The sequence below is a fragment of the Entelurus aequoreus genome, linkage group LG02, assembly GCF_033978785.1.
Source record: "Entelurus aequoreus isolate RoL-2023_Sb linkage group LG02, RoL_Eaeq_v1.1, whole genome shotgun sequence".
NCBI lineage: Eukaryota > Metazoa > Chordata > Actinopteri > Syngnathiformes > Syngnathidae > Entelurus > Entelurus aequoreus.
The window spans coordinates 52633236-52659380 of NC_084732.1; the positions used below are offsets into that span (position 1 = coordinate 52633236).

Here is a 26145-nt window from a genome sequence, read left to right on the forward strand (position 1 = left end):
TTGTGTCTGATAACGTTATCGGTATCTTGTAGCCGACACCACTCCAGAGTTTGCAGGGCTGTCTAATAAACTAGTGCTTTCTTTCTTTCTTTAGTTTATTTCGTACATGAACACACTTACAGCATAACACATCACAGTTTCATATCATTTCACTTTACATCAGTGGTCCCCAACCTTTTTGTAGCAGGGGACCGGTCAACGCTTGAAAATGTGTCCCGCAGAGCGGGCCAAATTATTTCTTTTTTCATAAAGAAATACAATCATGTGTGATTACGGACTGTATCCCTGCAGACTGTATTGATCTATATTGATATATAATGTACAGTGTTGGGACTAACGCGTAATCTAACACGTTATTTTTTATATTCAGTAACTCAGTTACCGTTACTACATGATGTGTTACTGCGTTATTTTACGTTACTTTTTATGTAGTATAAAGTGTGTTTTATCTGAGCGTTGCAGTGTCATCGTTCTGATTCTTCTTGTGTCACAAGCCGAGGAAGAGAGACGTGCGCTCTTTGTGTGTGTGAGTGTGAGTGTGAGTGGGGGGAGGGAAGAGAGAAAGGAGGGGGGGCGTGTCTGATCATGGCGGAGCTGCAGTCGAGTTTGTTAACATGGAGATATTTTCACTACTTTTCTTTTGTCGAGCACAAAGAAAATAACATTTTAGTTAAATGTAAATTGTGCTTTGGATCAAAGATCCCATCTACTGCCCAAGACAGCAATTCAAATCTGCTGAAACAAGCTACATAAGCAACATGCTTCGACGTAGCTAGTAAAGAGAGACAGAGACTCCAATGCTACTTCACCTCCACCACCACCACTTAAGGATTAACTCTGCCTCTGCTCATCATTCAGCACTGAAGGTACACACTCTAATTGTTCATGTGTGAGCAAACACAAAAAGTCCCTGAGCATTCAGTGGAGCCCATGTGATCAACATCAGACGTGCACACTGTGGCTACACCAGCAGTACACCTGTCCCAAACCTGACTAAATAACAAGTTACATCTCCATCCATCTATCCATTATTTACCGCTTGTCCCTTTCGGGGTCGCTGGAGCCTATCTCAGCTGCATTCAGGGGGAAGGCGGGGTACACCCTGGACAAGTCCCCACCCATCGCAGGGCCAACACAGATAGACAGACAACATTCTCTTATTATTATAATCAAATGACAGCAGTCATTTCCATTTCTATTATAAGTGTTTAGGCCAACTTACAATGACAATAACAACAAATATTGTTTTTCATGAACTGTGTACTTGTATTGTTTGTCTGGGTGGAGGTCCTGCTTTGGAAATAATTTGTACCCCTTTCAGACATTGCATTTAGTTCCCATTAAAACATTCACATGTTGCACAATGAGATGTAAGCAGGGGATCACGTGTACATTCCTGCAACTTCATGTTTGTAAAAAATATATTTTTATTAGTATTTATTTAATATACTAACAGCATTTAATGATTAATATCTATAAATTAAGATTCCTAATAAATGACACTACAATAAGCACACATTTGATTGGTAAATCATAGTGTAACCACCTGGAATGACACTTTATGTGTGGTGTTGCAGTTGTCCGACTTTTTGTGTGTCTGTAAAGGCATCACTGGCTAAGTGCCATATGTGCATGTGTTGGCGCAAGTGAGAAAGAGCGAGTGGCTGCTGTTGATATAACAAAGTTCCTTTTGGTCTGGTTTGTACTGCAGAAAATGACCACTTTTGCTAAATATCATTTTTTTTACTAATGTTTTGGTGATGTGTTTATGGCCGACAATAAAGAGTTTTGCTCAGTAAAGTGATCGATGGAATTCATGTCCTCAAAGCGTCTCGACAGACGTTACAATATTTGAACAAGGATGACGAAAAGTGTTTTCTCTGTCGTGTCCGTGTGTCGAAAATTGTTATGCGCTTATTTTTTTATTTGATTTTATGCATGGCATAGATTTGCCGTGCGCAGAGGATGCTTGAGCAGTGCGCAATTGCACAGGTGCGCACCTTAGAGGGAACGTTGCTGTCAATTCTCTTATATACTCTTTCATTCTAGACTTCTAGAGTGTTTGACTATCACATCACTCTAAATGTATAGACTATAAAGTTCACAAACATAAAGAGGGATGCTAGTGGGCCAGGGAAATCTTTCCTTATCTCTAAACTAAAACAGGGGAAATGTGTAGAGTGTTCTGGGCTTCAGAAATGATTTTGTGTCCCAATTTCCTTGAGGAAAAAATGCATAGTTATGCTTTGTGTATGTAGTGTGTGCCTTTCTTGCTTTTCAGCTATGCTGTTATTATGCTGTTTGTTACTTATGTATGTTATGTTGCAGCTATTTAAAATAGTTTTGTCAATTTGTTCTGGCCAGAAACAAATTGGCCCTTTGAAACATATCTTTGTCTTTGTGTGTTGTATGTAGACCACATTGCTTGGCAGAGTTCAGTGATGCAAATGCATGTCAAGTTGATCAACAGATTGTATATTCTCCAGTGCAATAACAGTACTGAAATGAAAGCCAAAAGGGCATTAATGGGAGCTTTAAAAAAAAAAGAAGAAAAAAAGAAGTAACTAAATAGTTACTTTTCACAGTAATGCATTACTTTTTGGTGTAAGTAACTGAGTTAGTAACTGAGTTACTTTTGAAATGAAGTAACTAGTAACTGTAACTAGTTACTGGTTTTCAGTAATCAACCCAACACTGATAATGTATATATTGTGTTTTTTATGTTGATTTAATTTAAATATTTAAAAAAAAAATATATATATATATATTTTTTTTTTTTTTTTAATTTCTTGTGCGGTACCGGGCCCGGTGGTTGGGGACCACTGCTTTACATCATGTCCGAAAAGGAGTAGGAAGAAGTAAAGCCCTTTCCCACTTCAGAGCGTTTACAAATATATTGGGACGGCGTGAAAGTATTTCTCATAATTCTTCTTTGTACTTTGTAAGCACTATTAATTTAAACAACCTGTTAAAGTGGATCATATCAGTACAATGTTTAACTTCATTACTTAATCCATTCTATCATTTAATTCCACATACGCCCTGAGATCGGTAGGTTGGAGTTCAAATCCCAGCCGAGTCATACCAAAGACTATAAAAATGGGACCCATAACCTCCCTGCTTGGCACTCAGCAACAAAGGGTTGGAGTTGGGGGTTAAATCACCAAAATGATTCCCGGGCGTGGCGCCGCTGCTGCCCACTGCTCCCCAAGGGGATGGGACAAATGCAGAGGACAAATTTCACCACATTTAGTGTGTGTGTGACAATCATTGGTACTTTAATCTTTAATACTAATGCTAAAGACTTAATAACAGACACTCTAGTCTTCACATTCAGCTAATTTCCCCCCTAATTCTATGCTGTGTATGTCCCTCATTTTCCCTCCAGGACAAGGACGTGCAGTCATTCCTGGAGGAGGCCACACTGATGGACCCCAGAAGGATGTTCCAATAGCAGCAGAAGTGCACTTTTTGGAGAGCTGTATTATTTTCAGTTTCGTGCCTAAGGGACTGATTTTATTTAACACTATATTATTATTTATACACCTATAGTGATCACAGAGACAGGTTGTTTTTGTGTTACTGTATATATTTGTTTTTCTGAAAAATCCCACTTAATATACTTTGGGTAATGGTAATGGTAATGGGCTCGAACTCGATAATTTCTTATCAAACATCATCCCTAGTTATGAGATCTTTTTTTTTCAATTAAACAGGGTTTGTCACCTTCTTTATTAAAGTATTGGCACTTTCTGGCTCCATGGTGGCTTATTTTGCAGTCTTACTCAATAAAAAAAATGCATGAAAACTGAGTCACCAACACACTGGATTGTTTGTCCTGATTATGCAGAATAATTCGCTAACCAAGACTAATTTGTTACGTGCAATGTTTGCAATGAAAAGACTGAGGAATGTTGACAAACATTTTTGTTGTAAATGGAATATTACAAAAAGGGCTAACAAAAACCGTGGTACGGCTGTATTATCATAACAGGGTTAACTTTGTAATTGCCAGCCTTGGTAATAAAAACACTTAGTCATTGGCTATTTTTAGTTACCACAGTGAATTCAGAGTAATTTAAGCCTCACAACTGCAGAAGACGCGCTCGAGTTAAAAATATATTGTCCCTTACTGCTACTTGGACTGTTAACAAGGCACATCTAATTAGGATCTGACACTTGTGTTTTCTCCTACCATCCAGACACATCACACTTAACCACCAGGGGGGCCTAAACTTGCCTTGAAAGCTTTTCACCTTATTTAATCAAGTGTGCAAGTATAGCACACTATAGTATAGTCCTCATCATAATGATGACATTGTGCATGATGCAATAAAGTGCTTAATTCAAAGCATTTAGATATTACCTTACAGACAGTTAGGGTGCAGTGTTTGTTGCCATGACTGATGCTTTGAAGTGCAGAATCTTCCATTTCAAACGGAACTACCTCTAAACCAAACCAACCTAGATCAGAATGGTTGTGACTCGACTAATGCAAAACTTGCACAAGTACCAAATTTTTTCTTGGCAACTACCGATGGCTTTGTAAACAACACAGCACCTCCTAGAGTGGTAAGTCCACAGTGTATGATCTATCATCAGAAGAAATGTCATAATGAGTATCATACATCCATCAATTTTCTACCGCGTGTCCCTGTCAGGGTCGCGAGGGGCCTAGCCTATCTCAGCTGCATTCAGGCAGAAGGCAGGGTAAACCCTGGACAAGTTGCCTGCTCCGGAAGGAAATTACTTTCTCTCATCACATTACTTTTGGGGATGGGGCCAACTTCCTTATCAGAATCAGATTTATTAGCCATATATGTTAAACACACAAAATTTGACTTGGTAAACTGCGCTCTCTTGGGTCAATGCTCATTACATTTACAAAATCTTCTTAAGAAAAACAGCCAGACACATTTATTCTTCTACCTAAACGTATTTGTATTGATGCAAACTTTTTAGATGTGACATGTTATCAGTTTACAAATATGTCAAGAGACAACTTTGTAAGAATGGATTACTAAGTCACTTCTTAATTATCTGACTATTTTTAGCCCAATGGATGGACAAGGAGATGGAGACCACAATGGTCCAAATCGTAAGTACCTGATGGTGGATTTGTCCATGTTGTTAGTGTGTAGATGTCTGCCAGCTATTCATAGACTAACCTGATTCCTATTTCCAATGGGTGTACCATGCATTAACAACATGTAAATGTCCTGTAGGCCATCATATCCACATTCCAACTGAAGATCACCCACCAAATGGAGACAATAACGACATGGAATTCATCTTCCTCTTGCATTTTATCATAAATCATCACATGAGAGTCTTTAGACAAAATCAAATAGGCTTCATTAATGAAAACATTGTAAACGTCAACATTCTGCACCACGGCGATAACATGAACAATATTGTGGAACATGAAGACGAAGTAGACAGTGATGAGGCTAATGTTGAGATGCAGGTCAACCGTGTGATGGAAGATGAGGACGAAGAGGAAGAACCTCAGCCTGGACCATCAAGATACCGCCGTGAACAGGAAGACGACACAAGAAACAGGAAACGTTCCTCGTGGTGGCATGAGTTTGACAACAATTCAGACAGCAGCTTGGATTTAGATAATGAAGAAGACCCTTTGTTTGGTAGATGTGAGGAAAGGTCAAGAGATGAGCTTGATTCAGATGATATCGCACTACATTTTGATCGTGAACTTGCTAAAAATAGTGATGTGGCTGAAGAAGGATCCACGCAAGGAGCAATGTTTAACTGTCTGCCCGAACCTTCAGGGAACAACTCAATTAATAAAGGTGGACACCGACGGAGGTCAAGATGCAACACATGTTTCCAACAGTGGGATGAAGTTGAAGGCAACAGCTCTGACTGTGACACTTACTTCAATGTCATGGAAGAAGAGAACCCTAAAATGAAGTCAAGAGATAACATTGATTCAGAAGAGGAGGAAGAAAACTATTTCAAATGGCAGGACAACATTCCAGCAATGCCTAATTGCAGCCATGGGCCCACTTTGAGCATTCGAGACACTGATATGGCTGAGGAGGATGAACGTAGCAGTGCACAAGAGACTGAAGAACATTCAACACCAGGACCATCGAGGATGAGGTGAGGCTTAACACCAATTTGTCAGAAGTGTTTGTTGACCTCAATTCTGATGGAAGCACTGACTTAAGATGTATATGAACACTCCTCTTGGATGGTCTCAGAAAAGGTCAATGGATTCAGAAAATGAAAAACAGAAATGACACTATCGGTCATCTTCTTCACAACTCAGAAATATTGTCATGACCAACGTAGGAACTTCCAGTGAGGGAGGAGGTTTGGGTGTGCAGGCAATGGATGACCTGCTGCCTACAAAGACCTTAGCAGAAAGAAATGGCTAAAGTGGACAGAAAGAAGGAAATAGGTTTGACAACATAAGAAAAGTCCACAGGCTGCAATTTTTACTCCCAACGGAGCACAACTAAATACCTTTCATCAGGTGCCACTAGGTGGCACTGTTCAGTCAGGGATCCTTTATTACACATTTGTAAGAGCTTGTGCAGCCCAGTCATTACTTTTTTTCTAAGTGGAGGTACGTGGGCTTTGGGCCATTACAGCTGCTTCAGTTTTTGGTCCTTACTCATTCTATTTGACTTGAGATATGATTATCTGGACACATTGCATTATTCACACTATGAGATTTATAAATGTGATTATGTACATAGCTACAGTTATTTAAATAATACAGAATGGTTTTAGGATCTCATAATCTGTTATCAAAGCCAGTGGTGTTTAGGGGGCACAGCTCCCCTGCAAAAGGACTGGAGGATGGAGGACAGGAAAATAAAAAACAATCTTTTCAAACCTGCTTCAGCTACACTACAGGTTAAAGGTAGAACTGGTCTGCATTTTTTTTTTTTTTTTTTTTTTTTTTACAGTGAAAACAAAACTGTATGACAGTAGAACATTCAAGTTCATTTTGATATCAGCCCGGTTGTGGTATGTTTATTTACTAATGCCTTGCAGAAAGTTGAACAATTCTTACTTTAAAGGCCTACTGAAATGATTTTTTTTTATTTAAACGGGATTAGCAGATCCATTCTGTGTCATACTTGATCATTTTGCGATATTGCCATATTTTTGCTGAAAGGATTTAGTATAGAACAACGTCGATAAAGTTCGCAACTTTTGGTCTCTGATAAAAAAAAAAACCTTGCCCCTACCGGAAGTAGCGTGACGTTGTCAGTTGTTCACTCCCTCATATTTTCCTATTGTTTTCAACGCCGCTAGAGCGATTCGGACCATTACCCCATTAATTTGAGCGAGGATGAAAGATTTGTGGACGAGGAACGTTAGAGTGAAGGACTAGAATGCAGTGAAATACATATTTTTTTTCGCTCTGACCGTAACTTAGGTACAAGCTGGCTCATTGGATTCCACACTCTCTCCTTTTTCTATTGTGGATCACGGATTTGTATTTTAAACCACCTCGGATACTATATCCTCTTGAAAATGAGAGTCGAGAACGCGAAATGGACATTCAGTGCCTTTTATCTCCACGACAATACATCGGTGAATTGCTTTAGCTACGAGCTAACGTGATAGCATCGTGCTTTAACTGCATATAGAAACAAAAAAAATAAACCCCTGACTGGAAGGATAGATAGAAAATCAACAATACTATTAAACCGTGGACATGTAAATACACGGTTAATGCTTTCCAGGCTGGCGAAGGTTAACAATGCTGTGCTAACGACGCCATTGAAGCTAACTTAGCAACTTAGCAACCGGACCGCACAGAGCTGTGCTAAAAACATTAGCTCTCCACCTACGCCAGCCAGCCCTCATCTGCTCATCAATACCCGTGCTCACCTGTGTTCCAGCGATCGGCGGAAGGACGAAGGACTTCACCCGATGCGTTTGGCGGCCCGGAGACGTAGGAAGTCAAGGTGAGGTCGGCGGCTAGCGCGTCTGCTCTCCAACAAAGTCCTCCTGGTTGTGTTGCTGTAGTCCGCTGCTAATACACCGATCCCACCTACAACTGTCTTCTTTGCAGCCTTCATTGTTCATTAAACAAATTGCAAAAGATGTCCAGAATACTGTGGAATTATGAAATGAAAACAGCTTTTTGTATAGGATTCTACGGGGTACCATAACTTCTGTTAAACTGACTTCGTCACGCGCATACGTCATCATACCGCGACGTTTTAGCCGGATATTTCCCGGGAAATTTTAAATGTCACTTTATAAGTTAACCCGGCCGTATTGGCATGTGTTGCAATGTTAAGATTTCATCATTGATATATAAACTATCAGACTGTGTGGTCGGTAGTAGTGGGTTTCAGTAGGCCTTTAAATTACAATATTTTAAATTGTGGGGTGAATATGTTCTCTAAAGGAAGGTTGTCCTGACTTTCACAACCTTTGGAGTGAGTTTAAAATATAATGTGCAGCCCTCATAATTGAAGTCTATTCATTTTCTACCACTTGTCCCTCCGGGGGTTGCAGGGTGCTGGAGCCTATCCCAGCTGCACTCTGACTAATGGAAGGGTACACCCTGGACAAGTACCCACTTCATCACAGGGTCAACACAGATAAACAGACAACACTCACCCTCATATTTACACATTTTCCCAGTAAATCCAAAGAAAAAAATTATAAAAAATGTGTGCTATCAAACGATAAAAAAGGCCAATCAGATTAATCACAGGGTTAATGTGGAATCATTTTGATTAATCTTGATTAATCATGATTAGCTAACATTCACTTTTAATCCATATTATGGTGTTTCATTTTGCATGAGCAAGAGACTCGAAAAAATAATAATTTACACTGTGTTTACCTAACATGTCTAGGGAGGTGTTGTGGTGGTGTGTCTGGAATGATCCAGACAAGAAAATGTTTCCATACAGGGTATATATTATAACATATTTTTTAGATAAAAAAAATTAACGCCATTAAGAAAAGAACGCCAACAGACACCAAAACGATTAAATTGAACGTGTTTTAAATAGCCCATTAGTCATCCAGCAGCTATACAAATCTGAATAGACAACATGTCTTATATTTTTAATTTTGACAGTCCAAATGTTGACACTCCCATACCCAATCACACACTGAATATTCTCTCTAATCGTCTGTCTTTGATTGTCTTCTTTCTCACAGCCATTTATGCGTAAGTGCCAGTTTGCACACTTAATAGAGGTACGGTACTAAACAGAAGCATAACAGCAGTTACAAAACAGTATGATTATATTTGCATCTTGTCTTCCCTGCATTGTGGACGTTCCAATAATAATCACATTCTGCATAATTTATAAATGAAGAAAGACACAATAAATGGATTGCACTCCCTATTTTTGTTCATTTAAAGACGCAATCCTCCTGCTATCAATTTTGCACGTGTTTTAATACATACTGTATATATAGTATATATGTGTATAAATAAATGTTTATATATATATATATATATATATATATATATATATATATATATATATATATATATACACACATACATACATACATACATACATACATACATACACACACACACACACTAGGGATGATGTTTGATAAGAAATTATTGAGTTTGAGCCCATTATCGAATCCTCTTATCGAACCGATTGCTAATCGATTCTCTTATCGAATCCAGATAGGTTGTTGTATATGGGAAAAAAAACACAATATTTGGTTTAACAAAAGCTCACTTTTATTTTATAAGAAAAAAATAAAATAAAATAAATAAATATTGACTGTTGTTACAACTCCCAAAAAATAAAATCAAATGAATAAATATTGACTGTTGTTACCCAAAGTATATTAAGTGGGATTTTTCAGAAAAACAAATATATACAGTAACACAAAAGCAACCTGTCTCTGTGATCACTATAGGGTTGTAAATAATACTATAGTGTTAAATAAACTCAGTCCCTTGGGCACAAAACTGAAAATAATACAGCTCTCCAAAAAGTGCACTTCTGCTGCTATTGGAACATCCTTCTGGGGTCCATCAGTGTGGCCTCCTCCAGGAATGACTGCACGTCATTGTCCTGGAGGGAAAATGAGGGACAGAAACAGCATAGAATTAGGGGGGGAAACTAGCTGAATGTGAAGACTAGGGTGTCTGTTATTAAGTCTTTAGCATTAGTATGTGGAATTAAATGATGGAATGGATTAAGTAATAAAGTTAAACATTGTACTGATATGATCCACTTTAACAAGTTGTTCAAATTAATAGTGCTTACAAAGTACAAAGAAGAATTATGAGAAATACGTTCATTCTTATTGAAAATAAGATATTCTTCATCTCATTATATTAATAATGACTGAATTAATTAATTACATATTACAAAACTGTTGTATATACTAATTCACAGATGTTATTTTATTATAAAAATGTCAGTAAATAATGTATATATTTGTAAACGCTCTGAAGTGGGAAAGGGGTAGGATTAAATAAGCTTTACTTATTCCTACTCATTTTCAGACATGATGTAAAGTGAAATGATATGAAACTGTGATGTGTTATGCTGTAAGTGTGTTCATGCACGAAATAAACTAAAGAAATAAAGAAAGCACTAGTTTATTAGACAGACCTGCAAACTCTGGAGTGGTGTAGGCTACAAGATAACGTTAACGTTATCAGACACATACAAAAAGGCTATCGTTAACGTTACTGTTAGCCACTGACTATGCTTAGGTAACGTTAGTCTAGCTAACATTACTGCAGTCCTCGTTGACATAAGAGGTAACCTTATTTTAGCCTAAAGGCTACGAGTGAGCAGATATGGAAATGAACCGGCAACAGTTAACGTTAGTTACTCACCAGCACTATCACTGGAATTGGCGCTGCAGCTTGAAGTAGAGGAAGAGGGGCTTGCTTCGTCATCTCTGTCGCTGCTTCTCCACGACACCTTTCTCGAACTTTCAGGTTACGTACGGCCTGAACATGTTTCATCATGCTTGTTGTGCTTCCCCCCTTACATGAGAGCGAAGCCTGGCAATAATTGCAGATAGCCGTTTCCTCGTCGTATTTTTTTGTAAAATGAAGCCATGCCCTTGAGGTGTTTTTTCCGGCCGCTTCTTTTTTTTTTTTTTTTTAAACCTTTATTTATAAATTTCAATTACAAAGAGACGAGAAACAAAAACAGTACAGAACAGTACAAAAACAGTACAAAACAGCGGCAGGGGGTTGTAAATTCAAAGTAACTAAAATAGAATACAAAAAAGTATATATTGTAGCGGCTGGCTACGGGGTGTTAGCCAATGGCTTTGGCTGGGGGGCGGGACTTCCGGGGAAGTTAGGGAAATTACGTTGTTGACAGGAAGTGTGGGGGTTCGAGTTTTGCCGGGAAAGGAGATAGACGCATGTTGGAGCTGTTGTGTGCCTTAAATGCATCTTGTACAATAAATGCAAGATAACTGAAGAAGTCTCTGAGCCTACATTCCTGAGATTATTACACTGTCAGAAGTAAAACCGACGAGTTTCGGAAGAGACTTTGTCGCGGTAAGGACACGCTGCGTATTGCGCATTAGCAAGTTAGCTTCAGTCTGTGAGTTAGCTAGGACCGCAAGCCGTTTAGCATGTTTAGCTCCGGTGAGCATAAGTTTAAAGTTGAGCGGGATGACGCTGTTTTGGAGCGGGTGACCGTCAAACAGCCGCGCTCCTGCTCGCACACGAGCGGCTCGTCAGCCCGTGAGGACAAAAAGATGTCGCCGCTGCCGCCGCAGCCCACACCTTCCCCGCACGGCGCGTCCCCCCCACCGTCTGCGGCCTCAGTGAAGACGCCAAAATTTGCCGGTGGATCAGATTGGGAGGCGTTCCACGCTCAATTTGAACTGTTGGCGGACGCTAGAAGGTGGGAAGAAAGGGACAAAGCATTGCAATTGGCTTTGTGTCTGGAGGGAGAGGCTCTTTCGTGCCTTCTGCTGCTGGACCCTGAACAGCAGCGGTGCTACGCAGCCCTGGTGGGGGCGCTCAAGAGGAGGTTTGGGAGATGGTCTCAGCCAGCGCTTTTAAAAACTGAACTGAGAGGGAGGTGCAGGAAGCCTGGCGAGCCACTCCGGGGGCTCGCTAATGACATTGAGGGCCAGGTGCGCCGTGCATATGGTCACCTGCCTGCTGATGCACGGAATGAGCTCGCAACTGACCTGTTTGTTGGAGCCATTACTCCTCCTGATCTGCGCATGCAAGTGCAGCTTCAGCACCCGAGGTCCCTGCAGGAGGCACTGGAAGATGCCCCAGAAGCAGACGACGACTCGCCTTCTACTCCTTCTTCTCGCTTTCGGGCACCCGGAGGAGCCCAGCGGCACAGCCAGGGGAGAGGGACTCCTTCCCCCCCAGAAGTAGATGACAGCAGTGTGCCACCTTTGACGGTGGGCTGGACACGGGGGGGGGGGGGGGGCAAAAGTGGGGGCTCCTGCCATGTTGCTGTCTCTGTCCAGGGGGTGCCTACCGTGGGTCTGGTGGACACAGGGTCATCGGTAACGCTGGTAAGACCGGACGTTCTTCCCAGCAGTACACCACTTGAGCCCACAGCAGTACAGCTACGCACAGTCACGGGCCAGCTAGCTCCTATGGTGGGGAAGGGGTTCCTGTTGTTGTGCGTGGGGGGAAAGCGAGTTCGCCATCTAGTTTGGGTGGCAGACGTGCAAGACTGCTGCATCTTAGGGCTGGACTTCCTCCAAGTCACTGGGTGCCTGCTAGACATGGGGAGGGGTACACTTAACTTCCCGGGGGGCCCTACAGTTGCCATGGGTACCCTGGTTCCCGGGCCCCTGCCCGTTTCACCGCATGCCTCTACATTCTTGTTGCCTCACACCTCACCTAGTTACTACCCCTGCCCTCGCCCTGTCTCCCTTCAGCCAATGAGGGGGGAGACAGAGCTGTGTATTACCCGGGGATACCAGCCCTGGGCATCCCTACCCACGGGCCCCCACCCGCAGCCAGCACCCCCGGTCATAGGGGGAGGGGTGTGGAGAGAGGAGTACAGGGACTTGGAGAAACAGCAACAGGAGCAGCTGAAACAGCTGCTGGTGGAATTCCAGGGAAGCTTTGCAATGAACGAGAGTGAAGTGGGAAGAACCCACTTGGCAGAGCATGTCATAGACACTGGCTTGGCACGGCCCATCAAGTGCCATGCACGCCGCATCCCCCTCGCTCGACAGCAGGTATGCGACAAGGCCGTAGATGACCTGCTGCGGGCCGACTTTATTGAGCCGTCCGAGAGCCCCTGGGCGGCACCTGTGGTCATGGTCGCCAAGAAGAAGGCTGGAGATTGGCGATTCTGTGTGGATTACAGACGGCTGAATGAAGTGACCACAAAAGACTCTTACCCCCTCCCCCGTATTGATGAGTCCCTGGACCTAGTTTCCGGCTCCTCGTGGTTCACCACTCTGGACCTTAAAAGCGGGTATTATCAGGTACCCCTTTCTCCTGAATCTCGCCCTAAATCCGCCTTCTGTACTGGCCGGGGCTTGTAGCAATTCAAAGTCCTCAGTTTTGGGCTCTGTAATGCCCCCGCCACTTTTGCCCGGCTTATGGACAAAGTGCTGGCTGGTATTTCCCGTCAAGAGTGCCTGGTGTACCTGGACGACATCTTGGTACATGGGCGTTCTTTCGAAGCAGCCCTGGGGTCCCTGAGGAGAGTCCTGGAGAGGATTCGAGCAGCGGGCCTTAAACTGCACCCCGAGAAATGCAGTTTCATGCGGCGGGAAGTAACTTTCTTGGGACATGAGCTGGGGGCAGATGGCATTGGCGCCATGGGGGAGAAGGTGCGGGCTGTGAGAGATTGGCCCGCCCCTCGGGACCAAGGACAGCTGAAGAGCTTCATAGGGCTTGCCTCGTACTATCGGAGGCACGTGCGGGGTTTTGCTACAATCGCCGCGCCCCTATATCGATTGCTGGAAAAAGGCAAAGACTTTGTGTGGTCCGAAGGGTGCCAGGAGGCATTCTGCGGGCTGAAACGGGCCTTGTGTGAGGCCCCGGTACTCTCCCCACCTGACCTCGCCCTGCCCTTCTTACTGGACACTGATGCCAGCGGAGTGGGGGTGGGGGGTGTACTTGCACAGCCATGGCAGGAAGGGGAAAGGGTGGTGGCATACTTCAGCCAGAAACTCAACAAGTCGGAACGGAACTATTGTGTCACCCGCCGAGAACTCCTGGCAGTGGTGCTCTCTATCAGACACTTTAAATATTACTTGTGTGGCCTCCCCTTTGTGATCAGAACTGACCACTCTGCCCTCCAGTGGCTAATGACTTTCCGGGAGCCGGAGGGGCAGGTTGCCAGGTGGGTGGAAGAGCTGCAAGGATACAACTTTAGAATAGAACATCGGCCAGGTGCTCGCCACTCCAACGCGGACGCGCTCTCGCGCCGGCCGTGTGCAGCAGACGGATGTCGGTACTGCGAGCGCAGGGAAGCCCGGGAACAAGAGCGGCGGGCAGAGGGCGCTGAGTGTGCGGCCGTCAGTCAGGCTGATAACGTTGTCTGCGGAGAACTACAGACTGTGACGAATGCTGACTGGAGGCGCACGCAGGTGGAGGACACAGACCTTCATCCTGTTTTGCAGTGGGTAGAGGCTCGGCAGCGTCCGCCTTGGGAGGCGGTGGCACCATTCTCTAAGGCTACTAAGGGCCTGTGGGCCATGTTTTACTCATTGCGGGTGTCCCAAGGAGTGTTGCAGCGGGCATTTAAGGCCGCGGCCACGGGGGAAGAACAGTGGCAGGTGGTGGTGCCAAAGGGACTGCAAGGGGCAGTGCTTAAGGCAGTGCATGGGGGAGGTGGGTCTGGACATTTCGGGGTCGCCAAAACACTCAAGCGGCTGCGACAGGGGTTCTATTGGGGTCGGCAGAAGAGAGATGTGGAGGACTTCTGCCGCCGCTGTGACCCTTGCGTTGCCCGCAAAGGCCCCACTGGGCGCTCACAGGCACCGCTCCAACAGTTCCCAGTGGGGTGCCCCATGGACAGGGTGGGGATTGACATTACAGGGCCGTACCCACTGTCTGACAAGGGGAACCGCTATGTCCTTTCCGCCATAGACTATTTCACCAAGTGGCCAGAGGCATACGCCATTCCCAACCAGGAGGCAGAGACCATTGCTGATGCCCTGGTGGAGGGCATGATAGGTCGGTTGGGCGTCATGGCGTCTCTGCACAGTGACCGAGGCACAAACTTTGAGTCCCGGGTGTTCGCGGCCTTGTGCGAGCGCCTGGGCATTCACAAGACCCGCACTACCCCATTGCACCCTCAGAGTGATGGGTTAGTGGAGCGGTTCCATCGCAACCTGGGAGACCAGCTCGCCATTGTCACCTCCCACCACCAGCGTGACTGGGACCAACACCTACCACTGGTGCTGATGGCGTGTCGCTCTGCTGTCCAAGAATCCACGGGGTGCACACCGGCGCTTCTCATGCTAGGGAGAGAGATGCGCACACCAGCAGAGCTGGCCTTTGGCCGCCCACCGGATGCCCCTGCCTTCGCTGCAGGGCCAGAGTACGCCAGGAAATTACAGGACCGGCTGGACTCAGCCCACAGTTTCGCTCGGGAGCAGCTGCAGGAAGCTGGCATCAAACAAAAGCGCTACTATGATGTGACGACCCGAGGAAGGGACTTCGCGCCAGGCGAGTTGGTCTGGGTCTACAACCCGATTCGGAAGAAGGGCCGCAGTCCCAAGCTGGACAGCAAATGGACAGGACCCTGTAAGATACTCCAGAAGCTGGGAGAGGTTGTGTATCGTGTCCAGCTTCCCCCCCGGGGAAGGAAGGTGGCCCTCCACAGAGACAGACTCGCCCCCTACCGGGGGGGTCCCCCTTCCCTTGCCTCGGATACACAGGTGACCTCTCCCTTGCCCGCCCAGCCCTTTACCAATACCCCGCTTACGCCCCAGGGGGAACCAATTTCCCCACTCCCCTCCTCCCCCGGCCCCTCCAGCTCCCTCCCGAGGACTGGCACACCCGACCCAGCTGTCCCACTGCTGGGAAATGGAAGAGAGCGGCCGAGGCGGATGAAGAGGCCTCCGGACCGCTTGCAAGACTTTGTGGTGTCCTTAGACTGAAGGGAAGGGGGGTGGGGGGGTTTGTGAACCCGCTTTTGTGTGATGTGAGGGTTACGTTGTTTACACTGTTTTGTTTGCACTAATGGGTTGCTCTGTTTTACATGCTGCTATGGTGTTGCCATATGTTGCCTTACGGGTCAGTCCTCGAGGGTGAGGACTTTTTGTAAGGGGGGGGTGATGTAGCGGCTGGCTACGGGGTGTTAGCCAATGGCTTTGGCTGGGGGGCGGGACTTCCAGGGAAGTTAGGGAAATTACGTTGTTGACAGGAAGTGTGGGGGTTTGAGTTTTGCCGGGAAAGGAGATAGACGCATGTTGGAGCTGTTGTGTGCCTTAAATGCATCTTGTACAATAAATGCAAGATAACTGAAGAAGTCTCTGAGCCTACATTTCTGAGATTATTACAATATATAATAAACCTTGTTGCTGCTTCTGTATCTGCCGCCTAATGACTGAGCTACGTCATTTTCTGGGACATGCCACAGGGCATTTCCTGTGAAACGGGATTCGTTCCCAGGGATTTTAATAAAGAACCAACTATTTTTCTTTACTATAGTGGCCTCGATAACGGGAACCGGTTCTCAAAAAGGGATTCGAGTCCATGGAATCGGTTCTTTTCTTATCGAACACAGTATACCGGTACTACTTAAATACGGCGGTACTAACCAATCATAAACACTCCGTCGTCATGTTGTGACATTGCTGGTTTAACGAGAAGGGGAGAATGTTCGGCAACACACGCACGGAGTACTTAACTAGACAGTGAGTGTGTAGACAGAAAAGGGAGAAAGGACGCATTTTGGCTTAAAAACTAACAATAAAGGTGAAGCTATAACACTGAAACGCCGCTCAGCAAAAGGTATTTTTAAAAAAGGCTAGCTGGCTAGAAGCTAACGTCCATCCGCAGTCGGCAGTGTTTTAGCTACTTCTAAATTACTCATCCTCGCCTCCATGGTGACAAATTAAGTTTCTTACAAGTATCATCCCTGCAGGTCGAGGAATAGCTAAAGATGCTTCACTACACACCCTTGGAGGATACAATAGCTCACCGGCATCACCGCTAACAAAAGCTAGCACTCCTGAATGTAAGAAAATGCCATGGGTGGCTCTACACCCGACATCTACTGTAATGATACCATGTACATGAATGTATCTAGTCGATACTACTATTGATAACATCAACATTATTATAGTCACAAAATAATTGTTCCTTTTAAAAAAAAAATTATATTATGTTTATTAACTAAGGAAATACCTCCCTGGACACATGAGGACTTTAAATATGACCATTGTATGATCCTGTAACTATTTGGTATTAGATTGATTCCCTAAATTTGTGGCATCATCCAAAATGTATGTAAAGATTCCAAATAATAAAAGAATAAGTGATTATTACATGTTAACAGAAGTGTAGAAAGAATATAATAAAAGAGAAAGTAAACAGATAAACAGTAAATGAACAAGTAGATTAATTATCCATTTTCTACCACTTGTCCCTCATAATTTTGACAAAATAATAGAAAGAGAAATGTCACAATATGTTACAATATGTTACTGTATATGTCAGCAGAGAAATTATGTTTGTTTGCTTACTTACAACTAAAAGACAAGTTGTCTAGTATGTTTACTATTTTATTTAAGGCCAAAATTGTTCTTCGATTGCAAAAAGAAACGTATGTTTAATGTACAAACTAAAGCCTATAATGCCATTTTTTATGTTCCCCTTTATTTTGAAAAGTATCGATATACATTTTTGACAACCCTGATACACTCACATATAAATATATATATACATATAAATATATATATATATATATATATATATATATATATATATATATATATATATATATATATATATATATATATATATATATATATATATATATACATATATATATATATATATATATATATATATATATATATATATATATATATATATATATATATATATATATATATATATATATATATGTTTTCCATGAAAAGTCACACTATTTAATGAAGATGCCAGTTGGGGACCTGTGAGGCGTCTGTTTCTCAAACTAGAGACTCTAATGTACTTATCTTCTTGCTCAGTTGTGCAACGCGGCCACCCACTTCTTTTTCTCCTCTGGTTAGAGCCTGTTTGTGCTGTCCTCTAGCAATTTCTCGCATGGAATAGCCTTCATTTCTAAGAACAAGAATAGACTGTCGAGTTTCAGATGAAAGTTCTCTTTTTCTGGCCATTTTGAGCGTTTAATTGACCCCACAAATGTGATGCTCCAGAAACTCAATCTGCTCAAAGGAAGGTCAGTTTTGTAGCTTCTGTAACGAGCTAAACTATTTTCAGATGTGTGAACATGATTGCACAAGGGTTTTCTAATCATCAATTAGCCTTCTGAGCAATGAGCAAACACATTGTACCATTAGAACACTGGACTGATAGTTGCTGGAAATGGGCCTCTATATACCTATGTAGATATTGCACCAAAAAACAGACATTTGCAGCTAGAATAGTCATTTACCACATTAGCAATGTATAGAGTGTATTTCTTTAAAGTTAATACTACTTTAAAGTTATCTTCATTAAAAAGTACAGTGCTTTTTCTTCAAAAATAAGGACATTTCAATGTGACCCCAAACTTTTGAACGGTAGTGTGTGTATATATATATATATATATATATATATATATATATATATATATATATATATATATATATATATATATATATATATATATATATATATATATATATATATGTATATATATATATATATATATATATATATATATATATATATATATATATATATATATATATATTAGGGTTGTACGGTATACCTGTATTAGTACAGTACCGCGATACTAATGAATCATTTTCGGTACTATATCGCCTCTGAAACGTACCGGACCCGCACCCCCCCCCCCGTGCCCGCGTTGTCGTCACATCGTGACTTTGCTGGTTTACGAGCAGAGGAGCATGCTCGGTAGCACACAATCACGGAGTACTTACAAGCAGACACAGTGTGTAGACAGAAAAGGGAGAACATAAAGGTGAAGTTATAACACTGAAAAGCCCTCAGGAAGAGATGCTTTAAGACAGGGGTCTCAAACACGCGGCCCGCGGCCCAATTGCGGCCCGCGAGACGTTATTTTGCGGCCCTCACCTTAATATGAAAGTTTAATGTTAGTGCGGCCCGCGAGTTTTAAATGAATGGCGCTTAACAGCGTTGTGTGCGGAGCTGAAGGAATCTACCAATCACGGTGTGGTATAAGGCTCTCGGAAGGAATCTACCAATCATGGTGTGGTATAAGGCTCTCAACAATATTGAGAGCGTGCCGTGATGGCCCTGCCTCTAATGTCCTCTGGTAGGTGTCACCGCATCATCTTTTTCTCCATACTAAGAGCGTGCCGGCCCAGACACATGTTGTATGAGGCTTCTGCAGATAGCAAACAAGTTTTTGCAAGACATACTTGAGGAACAGCCATACATGTCACACTGAGGGTGGTCATGTTTTATTTTATTTATTTTTTAACACTGTTACAAATATGCGCCACATTGTGAACCCACACCAAACAAGAATGACAAACACATTTCGGGAGAACATCCACACCTAAACACAACATAAACACAACAGAATAAATACCCAGAATCCTTTGCAGCCCCCCCCCACACACACACACACACACACACACACACACACACACACACACACCTCAACCCCCCCACACCCCATCTCCTGAATTCGGAGGTCTCAAGGTTGGCAAGTATGCATTGACGTCACTTGCGTGATGCAAGCAGAGAACATTTTGCCGCTCTTCCACGACACCCGCAAACGCTCTTCCCTCGCTCGCCCGCCTGCTCGCTCCCGCCCCCGTTGTAAACAGTCCGGGCGGGGAAGACGAGCGCTCTGGTAGCTTCCAAACCAAAGCACTCCGCCGAAGGACCAAGCGACAATTCAAAAGTGTGGTGCACTGGACCCCAGCGCTGATACTCCGACAGAGAGTCGCTGGGCGAATCAGACGTGTAACACGTTAGTGGTAATGTTAGCCCGTACGGGGCTAATTGTGCTACCGTAACTGTAAACTCCACGGCGAGCCCCCCACCCCCCCCCCTCCCCCTCTCCCTTTAGCTCCAGACAGAGACGATTTTTGATGCAATATTTCTTTGTTGAGCACAGGGGCACCCCGACGTGTCTTATTTCATTTCATTTTTATTTATCTCCTTCATTGATGTGCATCTTTGATCGATAGATAATTATACCTCAATTATTCAACTATACATTTACACACCAATGCCTGAGAAGGAGCAGGATAAAGAAAAATCTTATATGTTTCTGCCCCCTTCAACAAAATACGTAGTCTTACTTAATGATATATAAACCAACAATTACATCCAAATATAACGAAAACAAACAAAAAAACACAAGAAGTGCAAAACTTCATGATGTACAAACCGAACAAAAAAAACAAAAGAAGTAATATACACCTCACGGGATGATACAAAACAAATACAAAACCAGGCAAAAAATAAGTAAAATAATAAATATAAAGCAAAATGTAAACACTTATGGCTGTACATATGATCTTATTGTTCTGTCTTTATATAGTTTTTTTCAATTGGAATATATTTTTACAATCTTTTATCTCATTGTAAAGAGAATTCCACAGTTTAACCCCCACCACTGATATGCACATTTGTTTTAAAGTTGTCCTTAAATACTGATGTTGGAAATGACCTTTTCTTCTATGCTCTTCATTCTCAGAAGGGATGACAAACATTTTTTGTAAATTTGCTGGTAATGATTTACTTTTAGCCTTAAACATGACACATAATGTCTGTAACTTTACTAGCTCCTGTAATTTCAATAAACCCGAATTAATAAATAATATGTTAGTGTGTTCTAAGTAATCTACTTTATGAATAATCCTTATAGCTCTTTTCTGTAGTTGATACAGAGAAAGTTGCGGTGCACAAGGAATACAATTTGAAACGTCATTATACAACTAGACATGCTGAGGAGTATGCAAAATACCAGGGAGATGAGAGAGTGAACCGGGTTGCAAATTTTAAAACCAGTCTACTGAGGCAACAAGATTTCGTCAAGAAAGCAAGCGAAAAGAGCGATGCAGCAGTCAAAGCTAGCTACATGGTGAGTGAGATGGTTGCTAGGGCGAGAAAGCCATTCAAAGAAGGTGAATTCATTAAAAAGTGCATGTTGGGTTTTTTTTAAGAAATCTTTTCTTGCGGCCCAGCCTCACCCAGTTTCTGCATCCAGTGGCCCCCAGGTAAATTGAGTTTGAGACCCCTGCTTTAAGACATGGCTAGCTAGCTAGCGGCTAACGTCCATCCGCTGTCGGCAGTTTTTTTGCTACTTTTAAATCACTAATCCTGGTCTCCATGGTGACAAATAAAGTACGTTTCTTACAAGTATAATCCCTGCAGGACGAGGAATAGCTAAACATGCTTCACTACACACCGTAGCTCACCGGTATCAGAATGTAAACAAACGCCATGGGTGGATCTACACCTGACATCCACTGCAATGATATCAAGTACAGGCACGTATCTAGTCAATACTACTGTAATTACGTCAATATGTTTTGGCATCACAACATCTTCTTTCGGGTATTTTTAAATGTATATTATGTTTATGAACTCAGGAAATATGTCCCTGGACTCATGAGGACTTTGAATATGACCAATTGTATGATCCTGTAACGACTTGGTATCGGATCGATACCCAAATTTGTGGTATCATCCAAAACTAATCAGAAGAATAAGTGATTATTACATTTTAACAGAAGTGTAGATAGAACATGTTAAAAGAGTAAGTAAGCAGATATTAACAGTAAATGAACAAGTAGATTAATAATACATTTTTTACCACTTGTCCTTAATAATGTTGACAAAATAATAGAATGATAAATGACACAATATGTTACTGCATACGTCAGCAAACTACTTAGGAGCCTTTGTTTGTTTACTTACTACTAAAATACAAGTTGTCTAGTATGTTCACTATTTTATTTAAGGACTTAACTGCAATAAGAAACATGTTTAATGTACCCTAAGATTTTTTGTTAAAATAAAGTCAATAATGCAATTTTTTTGTGGTCCCCTTTATTTAGAAAACTATCGAAATAATTTTAGTGTATTCAATTGAATATAAGTTGAAAAGGATTTGCAAATCATTGTATTCTGTTTTTATTTACGATTTACACAACGTGCCAACTTCACTGGTTTTGGGTTTTGTACTTCCTCCCCAAAAAACAAAAGGTTAACTGAATACATATCCATTTGCACACATGTACAATTATGTAATATGTGTATAGTACAAGGCTTTAATACTTTAATACATCATAGTCCTTTCACTGACATCGTAGTGACCTGTTTACATCATTATGTATACTCTACCTGGTCTAAATTGGGAGCAGTCTGAGATTATTTTAAGGTTAGTTGACTCTAGTACTCACTCTATGATGCATACATACACAAGACTTACCTCAATTTACCGATGAAGCTCTCTCCACCTCGGGACAGATCAGTAGGATCAATGGAGATGAGGTAATTGGATGTTTTACTCTTTTTTCGCTTCCTTCCTGCTAACAAGAACACCTGTGGAAAAAAACATGAGTAAGAAAACATAAGTACTTTAATGAACTGATGTTTCAAGCCACAGTATAAATTAAAACACTCTCTCTTTGGTAGGCAGGGATGAGCAAGCTACTTGGAAAATGCAGTAGGCTAAGCTACAAGTTACTCTCGATTAAATGTAGTTAAGCTACAGGGGAAACTATTCCCAGTGAATTGTAGCAAGTTACACTACAAGCTACACGGCAAAAGTACAAACCCCATTTCCATATGAGTTGGGAAATTGTGTTAGATGTAAATATAAACGGAATACAATGATTTGCAAATCCTTTTCAACCCATATTCAATTGAATGCACTACAAAGACAAGATATTTGATGTTCAAACTCATAAACTTTATTTTTTTTTTGCAAATAATAATTAACTTAGAATTTCATGGCTGCAACACGTGCCAAAGTAGTTGGGAAAGGGCATGTTCACCACTGTGTTACATGGCCTTTCCTTTTAACAACACTTAGTAAACGTTTGGGAACTGAGGAGACACATTTTTGAAGCTCCTCAGGTGGAATTCTTTCCCATTCTTGCTTGATGTACAGCTTAAGTTGTTCAACAGTCCGGGGGTCTCCGTTGTGGTATTTTAGGCTTCATAATGCGCCACACATTTTCAATGGGAGACAGGTCTGGACTACAGGCAGGCCAGTCTAGTACCCACACTCTTTTACTATGAAGCTACGTTGATGTAACACGTGGCTTGGCATTGTCTTGCTGAAATAAGCAGGGGTAACGTTGCTTGGATGGCAACATATGTTGCTCCAAAACCTGTATGTACCTTTCAGCATTAATGGCGCCTTCACAGATGTGTATGTTACCCATGTCTTGGGCACTAATACATCCCCAGACCATCACAGATGCTGGCTTTTACACTTTGCGCCTATAACAATCCGGATGGTTCTTTTCCTCTTTGGTCCGGAGGACACGACGTCCACAGTTTCCAAACACAATTTGAAATGTGGACTCGTCAGACCACAGAACGCTTTTCCACTTTGTATCAGTCCATCTTAGATGAGCTCAGCCCCAGCGAAGCCGACGGCGTTTCTGGGTGTTGTTGATAAACGGTTTTCGCCTTGCATAGGAGAGTTTTAACTTGCACTTACAGATGTACCCACTGTCAGTAACTACAGTCGGTTTCTGAAGTGTTCCTGAGCCCATGTGGTGATATCCTTCACACACTGATGTTGCTTGTTGATGCAGTACAGCCTGAGGGATCGAAGGTCACGGGCTTAGCTGCTTACGTGCAGTGATTTCTCCAGATTCTCTGAACCCTTTGATGATATTATGGACCATAGATGGTGAAATCCCTAAATTCCTTGCAATAGCTGGTTGAGAAAGGTTTTTCTTAAACTGTTCAACAATTTGCTCACGCATTTGTTGACAAAGTGGTGACCCTCGTCCCATCCTTGTTTGTGAATGACTGGGCATTTCATGGAATCTACTTTTATACCCAATCATGGCACCCACCTGTTCACAATTTGCCTGTTCACGCGTGGGATGTTCCAAATAAGTGTTTGATGAACATTCCTCAACTTTATCAGTATTTATTGCCACCTTTCCCAACTTCTTTGTCACATGTTGCTGGCATCAAATTCTAAAGTTAATGATTATTTGCAAAAAAAAAAAAGTTCAGTTTTAACATCAAATATGTTGTCTTTTTAGCATATTCAACTGAATATGGGTTGAAAATGATTTGCAAATCATGGTATTCCGTTTATATTTACATCTAACACAATTTCCCAACTCATATGGAAACGGGGTTTGTATCTTGCTACATTTAACGGCATTTCTATCTATGGGCCCTTATGTATAATATCAATGTTAATGTAACAGAGTGTACCAATAAGGGTCCATTACTATTAACTATCTGTCATTTAGCTGGGGACACTCTACAACTACCTCTAGAGTCCCCGCACCCTACTGTATGTATGTATTGCAGTTTGCCTTTTCTTTGGCCCACTCCTATAATGTTATTCACTTTCTCTACCTACAGTCAAAAAACGGCATCTATCTATAGCTTGACAAAAAAAACAATGACTTGTATGTTTAATGGAAACAGTTGGTAATTATTATGTGCAGTAAAACTTTTCATGAACTCAACTCACCTTAATGTGTGTTCCTAAATTTGTGTTGGACGTCTTAGATAAAGAGAGCAGTTTTCATTTTGGTTTACAGAGTAAACAACTAAAAACTAAGGTTTTAGGCATTGTTTTCTGTAAATGCATACATTTGTCTAAATATGGCCAAGGACATGCATTATTGTGAGTTTCCTGCACGTCATCTTCATCACTAAAGGAAAAATCTAATCTGCGGAAGAGAATTCCTCTGCCATTTTTAAGTCGTCCCTGTCTCGGACTCCCTCGTCGTCATGTGACATGAGTGCGTGATGACCCGCCTTATCTTGCCTCTGATTGGCCAGTCTGCAATGTTTAGCCCTAAACTTAGCCAATTGTGACTCATCATATGAACACAAACCAATCATAATGGATTTTCTCTGTATGTTCTCATTCATTCAGGTCATTGTATTTTCTCCGTATGTTTTGAGGCCTGGATTTGCAGTCCATTTTCTCTCTTTGTAGCGTGTAGCTTTGATGTAAGCTACCTAGCCAAATGGCTCTATAAGTAGCTAAGCTATTGGAAAATGTAGATAAACTCCGTAGCTTAGCTACGTGTAGCTTGTTACTGCCCAGAACTGTTGGTGGGGGTGTAATGTTTTTTATAATCAAACATAAAAACAGCAAACAGCAAAAATACAATTACATTAAAAATAAACATCTGAATATAGATATATCATACAGAATAATTGAAATATGTTATCCCTTTGACACATTTTTAGCATTAAAGATGTTAAAACCGATTCTATGTACTGTAGGTCAATATACTGTAGGCTGTATAACTTAAGCTTTTTGTTATAGGTGACAAAGCAAATTAGTGTAATAACTGATAATATATCTCATTTATAAACAATTTTATCATTAGAAAACTACAATAACAAAAAACAGCCGTTGGCCAAAAATGGCCCCTAGACCACACTATGGACAACCCTGGTTTAAGGTGTTTCTCTTTGGGAAAGTGTGAAAGTACAAGAGTATTTGTTTTAATAGAGTGAATAATGTATTTATTATTATTATTTAATGTTTTAATAAATTAAAGTTCCTTATTACCTGCAGGACAGCATTGATAATTCCAGATTGTAGCCTTGTTCACTTCATCTGCGCATATGTGTGAATACAAGGAATGCGGCAATGTAATTGACCATTGAAGGACACTCTTACGTTAGTACAATCGTTACACTAAATAACATTTTATTTTTGTATTTTGTCATTTAGTATGTTTCACACAACAAACAAACAATTCAAATGTATTTGCTTATAAATTTATGTGAACTTGTGAAAATGTCAAAATCAAGTGTACTGTGACAAAATACAAAAATATAGTGTTATTTAGTGTAACAATTCC

General features: G+C 41.8%; 2 protein-coding genes across 5 annotated transcripts in view; one reads left to right on the plus strand and one right to left on the minus strand.

Moving 5' to 3' along the window:
• tub (TUB bipartite transcription factor) overlaps positions 1 to 26145 on the minus strand; it is a 244290-nt gene that overhangs the window by 15365 nt on the left and 202780 nt on the right. For all 3 annotated transcript variants that reach the window (XM_062028977.1, XM_062028983.1, XM_062028987.1), the window contains exon 8: positions 22548 to 22660. In XM_062028977.1, coding sequence (XP_061884961.1) covers positions 22548 to 22660 — 113 coding nt within the window. The remainder of the gene's footprint in view (positions 1 to 22547; positions 22661 to 26145) is intronic.
• LOC133663521 (uncharacterized) lies at positions 4425 to 8822 on the plus strand. 2 transcript variants are annotated; one of them, XM_062068052.1, is made up of 4 exons: positions 4425 to 4572; positions 5055 to 5098; positions 5226 to 6123; positions 8509 to 8822. In XM_062068052.1, exons 2-4 carry the CDS (start codon positions 5059 to 5061, stop codon positions 8537 to 8539), a joined length of 969 nt encoding a protein of 322 aa, XP_061924036.1. In that variant the 5' UTR covers positions 4425 to 4572; positions 5055 to 5058; the 3' UTR covers positions 8540 to 8822. The 2 variants fall into 2 exon arrangements, with proteins under 2 accessions (XP_061924036.1, XP_061924044.1); XM_062068060.1 differs by lacking the exon at positions 4425 to 4572 and having other exon boundaries at positions 4974 to 5098.